Here is a 15578-nt window from a genome sequence, read left to right as displayed (position 1 = left end):
ATTAACATCATAAGCATGCAAACATAATATTTGTTTGAAAAGGAAACAGTGTTAAAAGTACTGCAAGTCAATGAAGGACCACACAATTATTTGCAGCATAAAGATTAATGCTTAGTGACTTTGTGGTCCTAACAATGTTCTTTGGACAATCTCTATCGTTCATATATATATATTCCTTATAATTTATCACCCTAATCTCAATACACTCTTATAAATTTGGACACATAACCCTAACTTCCAGCTTAATTACTTCTCACTAATTTGGGTTTATATGTATTTTCCTTACGTTGTGACGATGTCTTCAAGATCCACAATGAAATCCAGCACAATGCTTCTTCTTTTTTTTTTTTCAGTCTACGTTTGCAAAAGCAAAAATTGACCTTTCCATATATCTTATATTCCAACCAGTTTTGTAGCCTTGTTTCTGCAGAAGAAGAAAAGAAGATAAGAAGAAGTATATACAACCTTTATGAGAGAATAAAGGTTGCACACTTGCTTAAGATAATAGGACATTTCTGATAAAATGCGATAGTATTTTATTAGATCAATAGGAATAAATAGTATAAAGGACACAGATGTAAAGGGAGCCATCTCAATAACAATATGACAGATATGAGTAAAACTTCATAGTGACCTGATCCATTCGAAAAGCTGAAACGATATGGAGAGAATCACTTTCGAAAATAATTTTTCTATAACCATTTTCAATCACCATAATATCCTCGAATCTAGACAAATGACATCAATGATAAAAACTAGCCACTAACCTGCATGACCCTCTTCAAGAGAACACTCAGCAAACTCAACTAAGTTTGTGGAATCTTGTGAGAGAGAAAAAAAAACGCATAGAGCTTTCAGACTTTATTGAACAAAAGAAACCAGAATAAAAAAAACTAAAACAATGCCAACAAAGGAAAACCAATTGCCACTAATTTTTCTTTAGGACATGACATAGAGAGCAGCATCGCAAGATGATACACAACCAAAGCCAGCTCACATATGAGACAATAAATCTGCCAAAAGAAGAGTAGATCAACATAAATCCGCCGAAATTCGAAGAACACCAAAGATCTGATGAAATCCACACAAAAAACCCCACAAATTGGAAGCTTTCTCTCTTTTTCGTTCTCTCTCTTAGCTGCCACAGAGAGAGAGAATATTTTTATTTTATTTTATATAAATAGAATATTTCTTAATTAGCGTTATTTGTTTTTACCTTACCTTTCTCATCTCTTTTCTAGGTACGACAAAGACTATAAAAATGAACTCAAGGACATATCAGGAAAAAAAAAAATATAAAACATATATATATTTAACTTATTTTCAGATACATTTTCAACATTTAAGTAAATGTCTTTGTCATTTTACTTTTATTTATTTTTATATTACTCCATTTACTTAAGTTTACAATGTAAATAAGGAAGTACCCTCATTTGGATTCAAATAAAAATACTAGAAAATCAAATTCCCACTAAATCAAAATATGAAAAATCGGTTTTAGTGCAAAATACGATTTAGGCTAAAAATAATGGCTCATTAAGTCAATATATACTTCATACTAAAATCCCATAAAATCAATTTTTCTTATTTGATGTGTAAGGAATAAAAGCAAAAATTATCTTAAGAAAATGATTATTTCGAAAACCCATTTTTCATACTTAGTCAATATTTTTACATAAAATAACTTTTCATCTATAATATGAATGCATGAAAGAACCTAAGATCAATCTAGGTAAAAATCTTAGATGTTCAATCCACTATGGTATTAAACCTTATTTGGTTTATGTTAAAACTTATTGAAAATTAGTCTATGGAGCTATGAACTAGCTTGGTTTATATGATTTAATGTTTACTTTTATTTCTAGAAAGACTATAGAAATTGGAAGTACCAAAAAAATAATCACTAAATTTTAAAGCTAATAACTTTATCACATATATTCAGACTTAATTATGTAAGGCACCATTTAGATGGAGAGTGAACATGATATATATGGATGTTTTCACAACACGTGGCACCATCATATCATTATCATTGACATTTACTGCTAGCTGAAACCTTGGCATCCATTATCATCACGGTAAAACTGAGTTTCTTTGATAATAACGGGGTCTAATCTAGTGGATAAGGATATTGATAGATTAGTGATTTCAGATTCGAACTTCTATGACATCTTAGTAGAGTATGCATGTGGAAAACCTCTCTCTCTCTCTCTCTCTCTCTTCCTAACTGTGGAGAAAAAAAAAAAAAAAAAAAAAACTGTGCCGCTCTAATATTTTATCTCAGCTTTTGATACAATAATGTTGAATGTAATCTCCACTGGGTTACGTAAAAATGCAAAAGACTAAAAATAGAAGCCCAAAACCAAATGACAGTTGATTATATATATATATATACTGTTGAAACGTCACGTGTAACTGGACGTATGGTATTGGTATATACGGACTTTGATCCCATCCTACGTGAAATAAAGCAAGAAAGAAGGTCCTTTGTCTAACCCTAAATGGAAACTGTATGGCCCATCATCTCTTCAATTCACATGCTGTGCTGTGCTGCCAACTTTGGTTAATTGCAATGCTCCATCATCTTCTCTATTGAATTAGGTCAAGCTCGATCTTTCACTGAGATTCTAACTCAACTTATTTTTCTACAAGTTTGTTAAAGCATTCAACTCTGGGATAATGGCGCTAGGGTTGCGTGTGACACAATTCAAATGATTGTCAAAACCCCACAGTGCTGTTTTTTTTTCCTTGAGGAAACAGTGTTGTTGATTTATTTACCTCAATTTGAGCAAAACCAGAATTCGAAATTGGACCAAATTTCATAATTGAAATCCATAATTATAATATTCGTGGAGATCAAACTTATCACATCATCAAAAGTGGGGCCGACTTCTTTGTGGGCTATGTATTGACCAACAAAGATGGGTTGGGGAGTTTGGTTCAAGAAATTTGCTTTGATGGGATTTGATATCGTTCTGGTTCTCTTAGCTCTCCCTCGGCCCAAAGGTCCCAAATCAAGAGTTTGGTCCCTTTAAAATTTGTATTTCGAGCTCCCAAACTCAACCCAAAACTTTAAAGCCCAAAGTCCTGAACATTTGGCCCTGGTTGTGATGCGAACATTTACAAGAAACACTTCCTGCTTCGAAGTTTCAGACTCTGTCATGCGCGCACACAACAATTTGTATTTGGGACTTTTTTAGGGTTTTGATAAAAAAGTATCATAATTATCCCTATCCAGTTAGCTACAAAGTAAGGACATTCTATAGCAAATTTGGGATGAAAAACTTGTACGTTGACATCTTGTTTTACAATAAGATTTTTTTTGTTGAATACAAGTGAAGGGGGATTTTATCGTACACACTACCATGATGTCATGAGTGTTCAAACTTGATACACACTACCAAGGTGCCATAAGTGTTCAAACTTGAGACCACAGGACTAGATCCTATTGGCTTCAAGAGTCAATGTCATGGAGAATTGGCCAAACTCTCCATGGCCAAGAAAACAAACACTAGTTGGTTTCTTTGCTTGGCAAAGTGGGGTGCATGGCTCTCTGTCTTACCTTATTACTATAAGCATTCATTTGGCCCCCAAGAAGCAAGTAGAACATGCGTACGTACATACTGCTTTGAGGTTTTCATATCATAGAATTGACATCTACCCGATCGACTCAAATACAATGTAATGTATACCAGAACGTTTGTTCCCTCTCCATACTCTCAAGGCCTAACTTTGATTACAACAACTCACATGAAAAAAATAAAAAAACAACATCAAACCCTACGAACATCAAAAAGGAAAAAGAAGAGAAAAAGAAAACCTTGTACACGTATGGTTCTGCAATTGCCATTTTCAGATCCTTTGATGACCAAATGACAAAAGGGAATCATTTCTAAGAGAAACACAAATATATGCACATGGTTTTCATAATTTTCTTCCAACTTCCAACTTCCTCATGTTCTATTGTATATTTGCCAAAGAAATGAACTTGTGTTTGTGAGAGCCTCGTGGAGCTTTCTCCAACGTTCGTTCTTGGTTTTTGGTTCTTGGGATAATCAAAATATACCTTGACTTGACCTACCAAAAGAGATGATCAAATTAGCTAAATCAGCATTAGTGGATGATTTAGTTTAAGCTTTAATCACCTTTCAAGTACGTTTTGCTACCCTCCATTATAACCACCACCAACATGATTAGATATATGTGGGCCTTCAATCTTAAATACAAAGTAAGCTAAACATTTTCACATTAATTTGAGATTTGGGTTAATTTAATTCTAGCAGGAGGATTTCCAGAACTTACTATTAAGATCAGTCAGCACTACAAATGAATTTATGCTAAAATTATATACACTTATGAATCATAGAAATAAAGAGGCTTCAAATAGGACAGGTATGTAATTAAATACAAGAATCAAATACAGATGATAAATTCAGAAACTATTAGCCAGGTAGGTGACTTGTCTGTGTACACCCTTTGATTAAACAACATACCTTTTCTTTTCACTGCTTCATGATCATCATGTAATGCACATCCTGATCTCATATGATAGTACACCAAAACTGCTTGTTGTTTTCTTTTAAGCTGCACACACTTAAATCAACTGGGAAATACAAACATCAACATATACCTTTTTATCCATCCACACACTTGTATATATATATAGTAGGCGGTCTACCTATTTTCATATCATCATCAAACCAGAAAAACAAACACAACACTCCCAAACCCACACTTAATTATAACAATTACATTTACAGAAATCATGAGCTGCTTGATTGTTTAATTAAGCCCCATTCGCTGAAGGTGAAGGGCACTCGCAGACAGTCTCAACCTCTCGTCTGTGGAAGTTCCGGTGGCAGCCACAGGCAGCACAGGTGAGTGCAGCAGTTGTGCCCTCCTCTCCGTTACTTGCCATGAACTCTCTGCAACCATCAACGGCATAGCCTCCAACACCGGCGGCATGGTTCTTCTGGCACTCTCCATATCTCACGCTCCTCATCGTGAAAGATGAAGTTGCTGAACCTTCTTCTGATCTTCTCACAACTACTTGTCGCTTCCTCATTTAAGTTTTTGTAATTAGATCGCTGGCTATTCAAGATCTTCTTTATTAATTGGCTCTCTTAATTTCTCTCTAGATGATCCTCTTTGACATTTTGATGAAATTTACTGGCCGGGTTTTTGACTCAGAATCAAAAGATGAAGTGATTAGAAGTTGGTGGGGAAGTTAGTGAGAGAGAGAGAGAGAGAGAGAGAGAGAGAGAGAGAGAGCAATAAGAGCTTATGGCTTTGTGGTGGCAATGACCAAGCCCTAACCCTAGATGTATATTTATAGCATATTAGCATCTAATCGTCCATTTTCTTGCTTTAGTAGTCTTAACTACTAGTAGGCACAGTAATCCAATTAATTTTTTTTCCTTTTTTGTTTAGCAGCAGGGAAAGGGAGTTTGGACTTGAAAAGTCCTGGGTTCCGTGTAGGATATGAGTTTAGTATATTATTGTCCCTCTCAATAGTAGAAGTACTTTTCAAAAAAGGAATAAAAATATTACAAAAAGCTAGTTGGTAGTTATTTTATTTTTCTTCTAATTTATTATGCACTTCTTCCATGGACCGGAAGTGGGGTTGTACTGTACGTATTATTATTGCTAATGTTGTCATTACTTACTAACTAGCTAGTGGTTCTGATTAAAAAGAAGAAAAAAAAAGAAGAAAAAAAAAGCTAGTGGTGAACACAAAACATGGTCGTTGAGAACTGATCGTCCAACAACCTCACAACTCATAATTAGCATAAAAATTATAGAAATTTTACGTTTCTGTGTGTAAATAAGGCAAAACCCTAGATGCTAAATATGATGAGAAAGCTTTTGCTCTCATCCATAACTGCGATTGGTTTAATATAGAATGAACAGCTAAGCAGTAATTAAGGCCTGATAATATGTACTGTGTGGACCCTAAAGTGATACTAAAAGGATGGTTTTGTGGGGCGCATTGATACGATGCCAACAACAATTGTCTAGCTAGCTTCATCACCCTAAAACTCGAAAATGAAAGGTCACCTTGCCAACTCTGTACGGAAAATTCTACCATTATAATTATCTTCTTGTTTTCTTGCTCTTTTATATATCAGATTTTCACCAAATTCCCATCGAAATTAGCAATTGCCAAATTGGCATGCCCGTGATAACTTGCAATTTTTATCCCACTGGCACCAGCCCAATTCCACTTATGTTTGCATGTTAGTGATCATGTATATATTACTTGTGTTATATGATGGCATCTTTGGTAAGAATCGTGTGAGGAAAAATTAACAAAGAAAATGACATCTCAAATTAGTATGGTCAACCATGAGGGAAATTGAGGTTCCACTCCAAAATTAATTGGCAATGGAGGGAGTAACTCAACTTCTTATAATAAGTACCTTGCAAGATTTTTTAAATGTGAGACATTTTCACCTTCACATTCTCACACACCCCCGCACGTATGACGAATTTTCAAGCCTAATATGTGGACAACATATTTTGGGTGACGTGGAGCACGTATGGCTGTTGGACTTTCATATGTGGCAAATTTGCTCTAATACCATGAAATGAAGTTGAGGTTCCACCCCAAAACCAATTGGAAATTGGGGGAGTGAGAGAGTAGCCAAACTCCTTATAAGTACCTTTCAAGGTTTTTAAAGTGTGGGATATTTTCACCTTCACATTCTCACACACCAATACCATTTAATCGTGTGAGGAAAATTATCAAAGAAAGGACTTCATAAAACTATACCTATAGTTACATTTTGGTTACTCAACTTCAAAAATAGCTGCAGAGGTCCCCCAATTATGTATGGTGTTGCATTGCTAGTCCCTTTCATCAAGTTTGTCTATTTTTCAGTTAAATCCATTGGTAAACTTGGAAATTCATTCTAAATATTTATAAGAACAAAATAACAAAATATAAATAAATAAGGGTTATTTGTAGCAATGGCCCCTCAACTTTTGGTCCAACTCCAAAATAGTTACAAATGTCACTCAATTAGGTGTTGCGTTGCACCATTAGAGCATCCACAGTGGAAGGATGTATGTTAAATATACACCTCGAGTCACTGGAATCGTCTTCAATGAGGAGATGTAAATGGATATAAATATACATCACCACCATGGGGATGTGAAATAAAATGTATATTTACATATATTTTTACATCCCTTGCAGGCTGGACCTACCGAGAAAAGAGAAGAAAAATGAAGAAAAGTCAACATAAAAGGCTAGGACCCACGGCTACACCCCCGAATTTACACTTCTCATTGGAGCAAAAAACATATTTACACCCCCTGGAAGTGTAAAGGGATGTAAAAGTGGCTTTATACTCCCGAATTTACATCCCCCCATTGTGGATGCTCTTAGTCTCTACCGTCAAGTCTCTCTAATGGTAGGGATTAATGGTGCAACACAACACCTAATTGAGTGACCTCTATAACTATTTTTGGAGTTGAGTGTTCAAAATGTAACTCAGAGTATAGTTAAGGGACCATTACTACAAAAAAACCATAAATATAATGTAGTTATAAATGACACAAGCACCCAAATATATCATAGAAAGTACTGAAATTCTGAGCATTTGCTTGTATTTTTTTCTTTTCATTCTCTAAAAAGTAGTGAAATTATCGACTCTTTTGTAGTTAATTAAAAAAAAACTTTTTATGGTCCATTGTCACATAAACAGAGAAGACAATAGTTGGTGCCACCGCCACCCAAGATCCGATGATGGTTTTCCAAAATTTTGTCACAGATATGAGATATCCAATCAGAAACTTACACAACACACACAAAAAGTACAGACATTAATATTGTTGACTTTGAGTAATTACAAAAACAAATGATGATTTCAATCGTACTTATCTGTAAGATGTATGATATAATTTTGCCTTTGTAATAGCACTTAAAATACCTACATCGATATCACTTCATATGATTTTTTATGTGAGTTGAATTTTTGGTTAAAAAGTTAGAAATAAACCCCGTACATGTTAACATGGATAGACATGTGGTTAGGTAATGCTGGTATTTGATATCGATGGAAGACCATGCCAACTTTTTGCCATTTTTGTTTATTACGTGGTGGCTGATGGTTCGATACACAACTGCATGCAGCTTTACTTTTTTATTTTTTTGGGTGCCAAAATTCAACTAAATATCAGGTCTACCCAACATCTCCAATGCTCATGTCCTTGAAGACATAAGGAGACATTAATCAGCGAAAGTCTAACCATTGAAACCCTGTTGAGAAGTAATGTGGGTACGTCTAAATTTACTGAACAGCTTAGCTGAAGTGTGTCTAGGTGAACTGCAGTATCAACTAGCTGTTAGTCCAGTGCTACCTTTATTTTAACATTAGAAGAGGAATTGAACGAACTAAGTTCACCAGTATAAAAGTGAGCAATATATAGAAACCGACAATCAACTTTTCTCTTTTGATGTCTTGTGATTTTGCTAGTTTTGAAACTATAAGAAGGACAAATTAATGTTTCCTCATGTTTTTTTAAATAAATTAAAGGATTAGGCGAGATTAGCTATTTAGTATCGGTCATCAGATGCACAAACATCCATCACCCTCAAAGAGGGGACCAACACTCCGGAAGCCCTCCGCCTGTCCCTTTGATCATAATTTATTAATAAGACACAAAACATATATATAAGAACAACAGGGGGGAACCAAACCAAACCCTACAGAAGAGAAAGACAATGACAAAAATACACAACAACATGCTGACTTAAGAGACGAAACTCTGAAAGAGTAAACAAAAGAAACTAGGAGAATCGGTAATTAGGCATGCCCAGCCAATCCCGCTGACAAAAAGGCAAAATAAAAGAAGGTGCAGTATCCCACCAAATTAAATCAGAGCCCAAAATACCATGATTTGCCAAAGCATCAACAGCATGTTTCCTCATGTTCAAGTCCCCTCCTCATTGATTTTTAAAATACTGAGATATGTACCTTTCTTCATTGTCACATAAGGTAACTTCAATTTTTAACGTGAAACCTGGTTATACTTCGTAAAATTTCCAAAACTTTTGCAGTATGGCAACAATGACATTGATGATAAGGTGAATCCTTTTGAATATGTAGTTGAAATTCACGATTTGATACATATATGTAAGACTCTTTGTATATAACATGTGGGAGACACTTTGTTAAGAGAATATTACCTAAAGTACTGCATTGGCCCTAACCGTTGTCTCAAAGATTTTGCAACAACTGGGATCCAGAGTTTGACTCTTGATGATCCAACTGAAAGAGAATAATGTCTTGCAATATCGCAATATAATATACTTCTTGCTTTAGCTTGTCTCCTCTCCCTTTGGCAGTTGATTTGATCCAAGTACAAGAAATGCGATCTTAGGGGAGAGGGAGAGAGAGAGAAAGAGAGAGAGAGAGAGGCTTGGTAAGGATAAATTTGTGGATTGATGGAGACTCGTTAAATATGATTGTGCTTTGAGAAGATAACGAAAGAAGAAGCTTTTCTTGCCTCTCACCAACCCAACCCAAATTTGTGATGCCCATAGGGCCATAGTAAAAGGCCCCTAGTGGTTGTGCCTTTTGGGTCCTTACAGGATAAAGCATCTTAGGCTTCCTAATCACGTATTTCCTTTTTATACATTGTACTGCCACCCACGTAAAAAGGTGACCACAACTCTCTAATCAACTTGATCAATAATACAAACTAAAATGGAAATTTGTAAACTTGAACAAAAAAAATTTGGTTTTGAATTTTGATTGATGCAACTTGACCTAAAGTTTTTTCTCTCGGCAACTAAATTATGGTTCACAGCTGCTGCCTTATGAAGCTAGTTATTAAGCTAGCTCTTGTCAATTCACCTCCTCCCATGCCAAAGAAATTTCGGTTTGAAAAGAGGAAGGTGCCTCGTGAGCTTGGACCACAGAATACGTAGAGTTTTGTTCTAGCATAAACCAGGTGATTTGTTTTAAGTCTTTTTAGCTGTTAACTTCCTTTTCTTTTTCTCTGCGTTTTTTCTTAAACTAAATGGGAATTCACTACTACAAAAATAACAATAGACGACTGGGAAAAAAGCAAGGAACTTAACCAATATCTCTATCATTTCCTTCTTCTCTCTGATTCTTTCGATCGAGGATTCAATTAAAGAAAATATTCAACCGAAAAAAGAAAATTAAGATGAGAATATGCATCCTACTAGCTATATGTATGGAGAGCATGCAATGTGCTGATGGAGCTTAATCATTCAAGTTAGATTGGGTGGTGTAGTTATCTAAGTCGGGTTGTTGAAAAGGGAAGACTCATATTTTTTTAGTAAAGCAAGATCACGAATCTTTAATTGTCGGAAATTTTAAAAATTGTGATTTGAACTAAATAGGCACGTGAACATGGAAAGCATAGCCAGCCAAAGGTTGATTGACAACTTATAGCTAGGTACTTCACTTTCTTTTCATGCCAGCTTTGTCACGATGAATATATGAAAGCGAGGTTAAGTTGATGTTTCCGGATGGAAATTGTGTTGTGTTGTTCTCTCTCCCAATCCCTCATCTACCATCTCCCTCTTCTTTTTTTCTCCTAGGTGTTTGATTTGGTTTGCGTGAAGTGAAATCTGATATCTTAAATTATTACTTTCAATTAGGAGTGCTATCACCGTTCGGTTCGGGGTGTGATGATGCGAGCCATTTAGATCAACGGCTCAAACGCTCCACGCACCTAATTGAATGCTAGTACTTGCCTTGATTTTCATTTGTGTACTACAAAACCTGTTCCATTTGTTGTGACACTTCAGGGAGAAGAGATTTCACCACTACTCTGTGTGAATTGTCAAATCATGTTTTTCCTCTTGTCTCACTCCCCTCGTACCCTGCAGAACACATTGCCATTTTACATTGGAGCTTCATTTCTTCTTGTCACAAAAATTATAGTCACCAATTATTCTGAAATTTGACACACAACAGTTTAATATATGCCTGAATGAAAACGATGTCTTTGAGACTTTTCCCTCCCTTGAGGGCCAGCATTTTCCATGTACACAACAACTAGTGCAATATATTCTTGAGCATGTGAATGTCTCATTTGAAGTACAAAAACTTATGACACTCTCATGTGGTAGCATTTAAAGAGACAGCAAAAGGCCGCCTGTGATCTGACTTCTGGGCAGTCTCTCTGCAATGCAACATCTCTATTTTCTCTCCCTCTTTTGTTTTTTTTATCTTTCAAATTTCAACCACTCTTCTAGAATAATCGGCTGCACTGGTTCATTTTTTTCTCGACGACCAAAGTTGCAGGCAAAATAAAGATTGTGGGAGTTGACACAAACAGCACATAAGTACCATGTGTGCCAGTTACTTTTAATTTTTTATTAATGTCATGGCAACTCAATCTCAATCTCAATGGAAATCATCTCATATATAGCCGGTGATGATTTTTCCACACACAACAGTTCACAACACAATACAAGGAACTGCCGTTTTGGACTTTTTGATACAATCATTAAATTTTGCAGATATTATTTTTACCTTATCATTTCCCTTTTCTAAATTGAAACTATAGCTAGCACAATCTCACCTCATGCCTCAAATCAACTTGTTTACTGGTGTATGTATTGATAATGCAAGGTACAGAAAACATATGCATGTACAGAAAACACACACAGCAACAGCAACACATGCGCATGCAACAGTTAATACAAGGTAGGTTTGGAAAGTCATCTAGTCTGATGAGGAGCACATGTTTCTGTCATGTAACAGGTTTAATTTGTCATGCTTGCCAAGACTTACATAAAACTCTCTCTCTCTCTTAGAAAGAACAAATTAAAACTGCTAGCTAAGCTATGTACCATTACCACATGCAGTTCCTTAAAATATTTTAGCTGTGGGGTACAATGTCACAAGTAGAATTTATTTTTTGCTGCAAATTTGGCTAATCTTTTTTTTTCGCTTGAAGATTTGGTCTTCCCTCACTAGACTAGTTAGCTTCATATCCATCATTTCAATGTCGTCATATTTTTCCATTGCACTAAATTATGAATGATGTCTAAGCGGACGTTTTCATCCTTGACTTTCATGTTCTCTTTGGTAGGCTACATGTTCAATAGATCTCACGGCATATCTGCTATAAACTAAATTAATAATTGAACCTTTCACTATCCAACTAGGACAGCAGGATATATATACGTATGGTGTACGTATTTCAGACGGTGTTGATTGGGGGCCTATGCTTCTTACCATCTTTGATCCCATTTGCCACCCATGGCCAATTGCCATGCCTTTTCTGTTATGTTATGGGGTTGTTCTATATGCCTTTACAGTCTGGTTTTACTTTTGCTTGGCCAGGATTAAACTCCAACAACAACAACTTGTAAAGACAAGTAGTCATGAACATCAAAACCCTTCACATGTTTTATTTATTTTTTCTTCTGTTGACCATCAAACGCTTCACATGTTCGTTTTAAGGCCAATTTCCACATTTCCAAGGTAAATTTCATCTGCCCATTTAGTTTACCATTACTGAAATTCTGCCCTATCAATTTCTTTGTTTATATGATTGCTACATGATTTCAAGAGCTGAGGGAATTTTCATTGTTATCGATCTTAGCGTTAACTTAATTAAGACTGATTCAAGTTTCTTCTTCTTAATGGTCGCTTTTGGACCGCAATAGAGAGACTAGCAAGCTAGTAGTAGAAGAAATTATATGACTGTTTGCTTTCAAATTTCCACAGGGTTGTGGCTAGCTAGACATAAACGCCCTCATGAATGCTTCCACCAACTTCAATTAACTTTTCATTAAGCAAGCTGCAGTACTGTTGACTTTACTTCTGTGTTAACATTCAATTATGCTATCTGCATGGTTGACTTGGTTTCCATTTGGCATGCATAAAGTTTTGTCATATCGTTTTTCATTACACCCAATAAGTGAAGGCCATATGTGCACAATTAGTACTAGGGAGGCCTCTCATTCGAGAAAAACTTGTTAATCTTTTGTGCAGAATATAATTGGATGAGAATAACAAAACAATGATATTCCCGTACTATGCAATTTCTTCTCCCGTTAGTGTCGTTATTTATTCAATGACAATTTAGTTGAAGCAACTAAAATTATTATGAGCCTCAGCTAGAAATGAAATTAGCTTCACAATGAAAGAACTATTTATATATTATCATCCTATAATGCCAATTACCAAATGATTTCCTCACAACATTTCAAGGCCTTACAGAACAAAACCTTAAGCATTATGCAAATGAGAAATTTAATCATTGCCCCTCAAAGACATTTGAGATAGTAAGGTAAAATTTTTACATTTCCTGTTCTAGCATTGAGGGTTTGTAACAATGTAACCCTCTGCTAGTTAAGGCCTGTGGAATTAATCAGTCCAATACCCTAAAACCAAATTAAAGTAAGCAAAAGATTAATAGTAGATAAGACAATATGACCAAAAACAAGCAAGTCCTCAGAAAAAGTTAGCATTTTCATGGTCTAGTGTCATCATATCTTTCCCTTGAATAGCAGCAGCATCTTCATCAAATATCCACTTATCAATCAATGACAGAAACTGGTCACTAATAAGGGTCGGCTTGCTTTCATCTTGGAACAGGCTAGCCTCTGGTGACATAGATGGAGATAAATCTGAATTTGAAGAGTCAAGGGACTCAAAACCAAATAGAGATTCAAATGCATCAGATAATTCAACCCCACTGGTTGTGTTTGCTGCAGATGTGGCCCCCTCACTGGATGTACAGTCAAACCCTGAAACCATGTTGGTAAATGAATGCTGAGTCTCAGCCAACTTGGTTCTGGCTGATGATGATTTTGGTGGGTTTTTCATCCAACCTTTGAGCAATCTTGAAATGTTCTCAGTGCTTGAAGCATAAGTGGTTGTTGATTGATCTTGGGCTGGTTTTGTGGTGGAGATAAGGAACCCTTCAGCTGGTTTCAAGTCAGAGCTCAAAGTGCTTGGCTTTTCAGGGGACAGGGCATCACGAAGAGCTTGTCTGGCCATGTGAATGTCAGTTTGAAGCCTTCTCTCCCATTGACCTCTGGATATTGCCTGTGAGCTGGTGCTTGATCCTTGATCTTTAGAGTGGCCTTCAGTGCCTGCTTGAAGCTTGTTTAGCTTCTTCTTCAAGTGGGTGTTCCAGTAGTTTTTAATGTCATTGTCAGTTCTCTGTGGGAGGTATGAAGCTATTGCAGCCCATCTGCATCACAATCAATGAAGCCATAAGTTAGATTTACAGAAACCAAACCTACCCTGCAGGCAGGCCTCCCAAAACAATTTTTTTGGCATTTTTCAGATCCTATAATTTCAATAGCTATTACACATTACACTAAAAATATATGAGACTTTTCTTAGCCAAAGGGGTGTTTGTTGGGTTTACCTATTGCCCAAAAGAGCTTGAAGGTGGATGATCATCTTCTCCTCATGGTCAGTAAAGTTACCACGTTTGATCCCAGGCCTAAGGTAATTAGTCCATCTCAGCCTGCAACTTTTACTGCATCTATGCAACCCTGGAACACCAAAACAGAACAAAGATGTATTAGTTGAAGGCTCAAATAGTAGATCACCGCACCCTAATGCTTCACTAACAAAATACCAAAATGGCTGTGCTTTTAATAATCAAAATGCAACGCCAAAATGAAAATATCCTGCCTTTTCATCTCAAAATTATACAGAAGCCATAACAAAACTGACCCATCAGGTGAAAACCAAGTAAATTTTTACTCAAACAAAAGCAACAGAAGAAACAGAAAAGAAAGAAAATAAACCTGTATTGGTAGGAACAGCCCTCCAATTCCCAGGGCCATGTTCTTGAATGTAAGAGACCAAAATGATATCTTCTTCAGGAGTCCAAGGTCCTTTCTTGACCCCTTCTTTATCACAGCAAGGAGGCCTGCCCATTTCACCGTGTTTTTCTTTCTTTATTTCTCTTACAACACTCACTCACCACCACAAGTCTCCCAAGTATCTTGTTGTGCTCAACAAACAAACAAATAAACAAACAAAACCAAACAAAACAAAGAGGTTTTCCTAGCTATATATCCTCAGAATACTTGAACTACGTTTTTCTTTCTTTCTTTCTTTCTTTCTTTCTTTCTAGGAAGTTGGAAAAATGCTAACTTTTGGTCTGCATAAATAGACAAAAAGATAAAGAGAGAGGGCTAGCAAGCAAGCATAGGCAGGGGAGAGAGGACGCTGACCTAAAAGATCAACAGAAGGGTAGCCAAAGAGTCAAAAGGTGACAGCAAGAGCATTTACTCCCTCCTCCAAGGGCTGGCAAGGGATGCCAAAGTCAGCTGTAGTGCCAAAACTCTCCCTCTCTCTCTCTCTCACTCTCTCTCTCTCTCTCTCTCTGCCTCGCAAAACCGCGTGGCATTGAATGTGGCTCAACTGAGGAAAACCCCGCCCCTTAATTTTGCTCTTTAATGTGCTCTTAAACCCAACATGTCATGACCCATGAATACTGTGTGCTTTCAGCTGACTCTACTTCTACTCAAAAGTAAAGAATAAAAAACCAAACACCCCTCCTTTAGTAATTTCTTCCAACTAAAGTTTTTAACTCTCTGTCATCAAATTAAAGTA

General features: G+C 36.2%; 2 protein-coding genes and 1 long non-coding RNA gene across 3 annotated transcripts; 1 reads left to right on the top strand and 2 right to left on the bottom strand.

Moving 5' to 3' along the window:
* Positions 1 to 4552: 4552 nt before the first annotated feature.
* On the bottom strand, positions 4553 to 5295 carry LOC103330003 (mini zinc finger protein 2). Its single transcript, XM_008232543.2, has one exon. The coding sequence runs from the start codon at positions 5063 to 5065 to the stop codon at positions 4787 to 4789; it is 279 nt and encodes a 92-aa protein (XP_008230765.1). The 5' UTR covers positions 5066 to 5295; the 3' UTR covers positions 4553 to 4786.
* Positions 5296 to 11990: 6695 nt separating this feature from the next.
* Positions 11991 to 14198, top strand: LOC148918077 (uncharacterized). Its single transcript, XR_016126263.1, has 2 exons — positions 11991 to 12476; positions 12723 to 14198. It is a non-coding gene; the product is annotated as an uncharacterized LOC148918077 (long non-coding RNA).
* LOC103330002 (myb-related protein 306) lies at positions 13234 to 15360 on the bottom strand. The gene is made up of 3 exons (XM_008232542.2): positions 14765 to 15360; positions 14377 to 14506; positions 13234 to 14196 (listed from the first exon to the last, which is right to left on the bottom strand). The coding sequence occupies exons 1-3, from the start codon at positions 14895 to 14897 to the stop codon at positions 13452 to 13454; spliced, it is 1008 nt and encodes a 335-aa protein (XP_008230764.2). The 5' UTR covers positions 14898 to 15360; the 3' UTR covers positions 13234 to 13451.
* Between the last annotated feature and the right edge of the window lie 218 nt (positions 15361 to 15578).

The sequence above is a fragment of the Prunus mume genome, linkage group LG4 (genome assembly GCF_029339155.1).
Source record: "Prunus mume cultivar Tortuosa linkage group LG4, ASM2933915v1, whole genome shotgun sequence".
Taxonomy (NCBI): domain Eukaryota; kingdom Viridiplantae; phylum Streptophyta; class Magnoliopsida; order Rosales; family Rosaceae; genus Prunus; species Prunus mume.
Note: the sequence above shows the minus strand (reverse complement) of the source record. Positions and strands in the feature narration are given on the sequence as shown.

What these genes read in the sequence shown, in the direction of transcription:
- LOC103330003 (XM_008232543.2), bottom strand. Translation starts at nt 5,065, where the DNA reads ATGAGGAAGCGACAAGTAGTTGTGAGAAGATCAGAAGAAGGTTCAGCA.
- LOC103330002 (XM_008232542.2), bottom strand. Translation starts at nt 14,897, where the DNA reads ATGGGCAGGCCTCCTTGCTGTGATAAAGAAGGGGTCAAGAAAGGACCT. An exon ending in GGCTGTTCCTACCAATACAG is followed by an intron (nt 14,507 to 14,764) that starts GTTTATTTTCTT and finishes TTGGTGTTCCAG; the next exon opens with GGTTGCATAGATGCAGTAAA. An exon ending in CAAGCTCTTTTGGGCAATAG is followed by an intron (nt 14,197 to 14,376) that starts GTAAACCCAACA and finishes ATTGTGATGCAG; the next exon opens with ATGGGCTGCAATAGCTTCAT.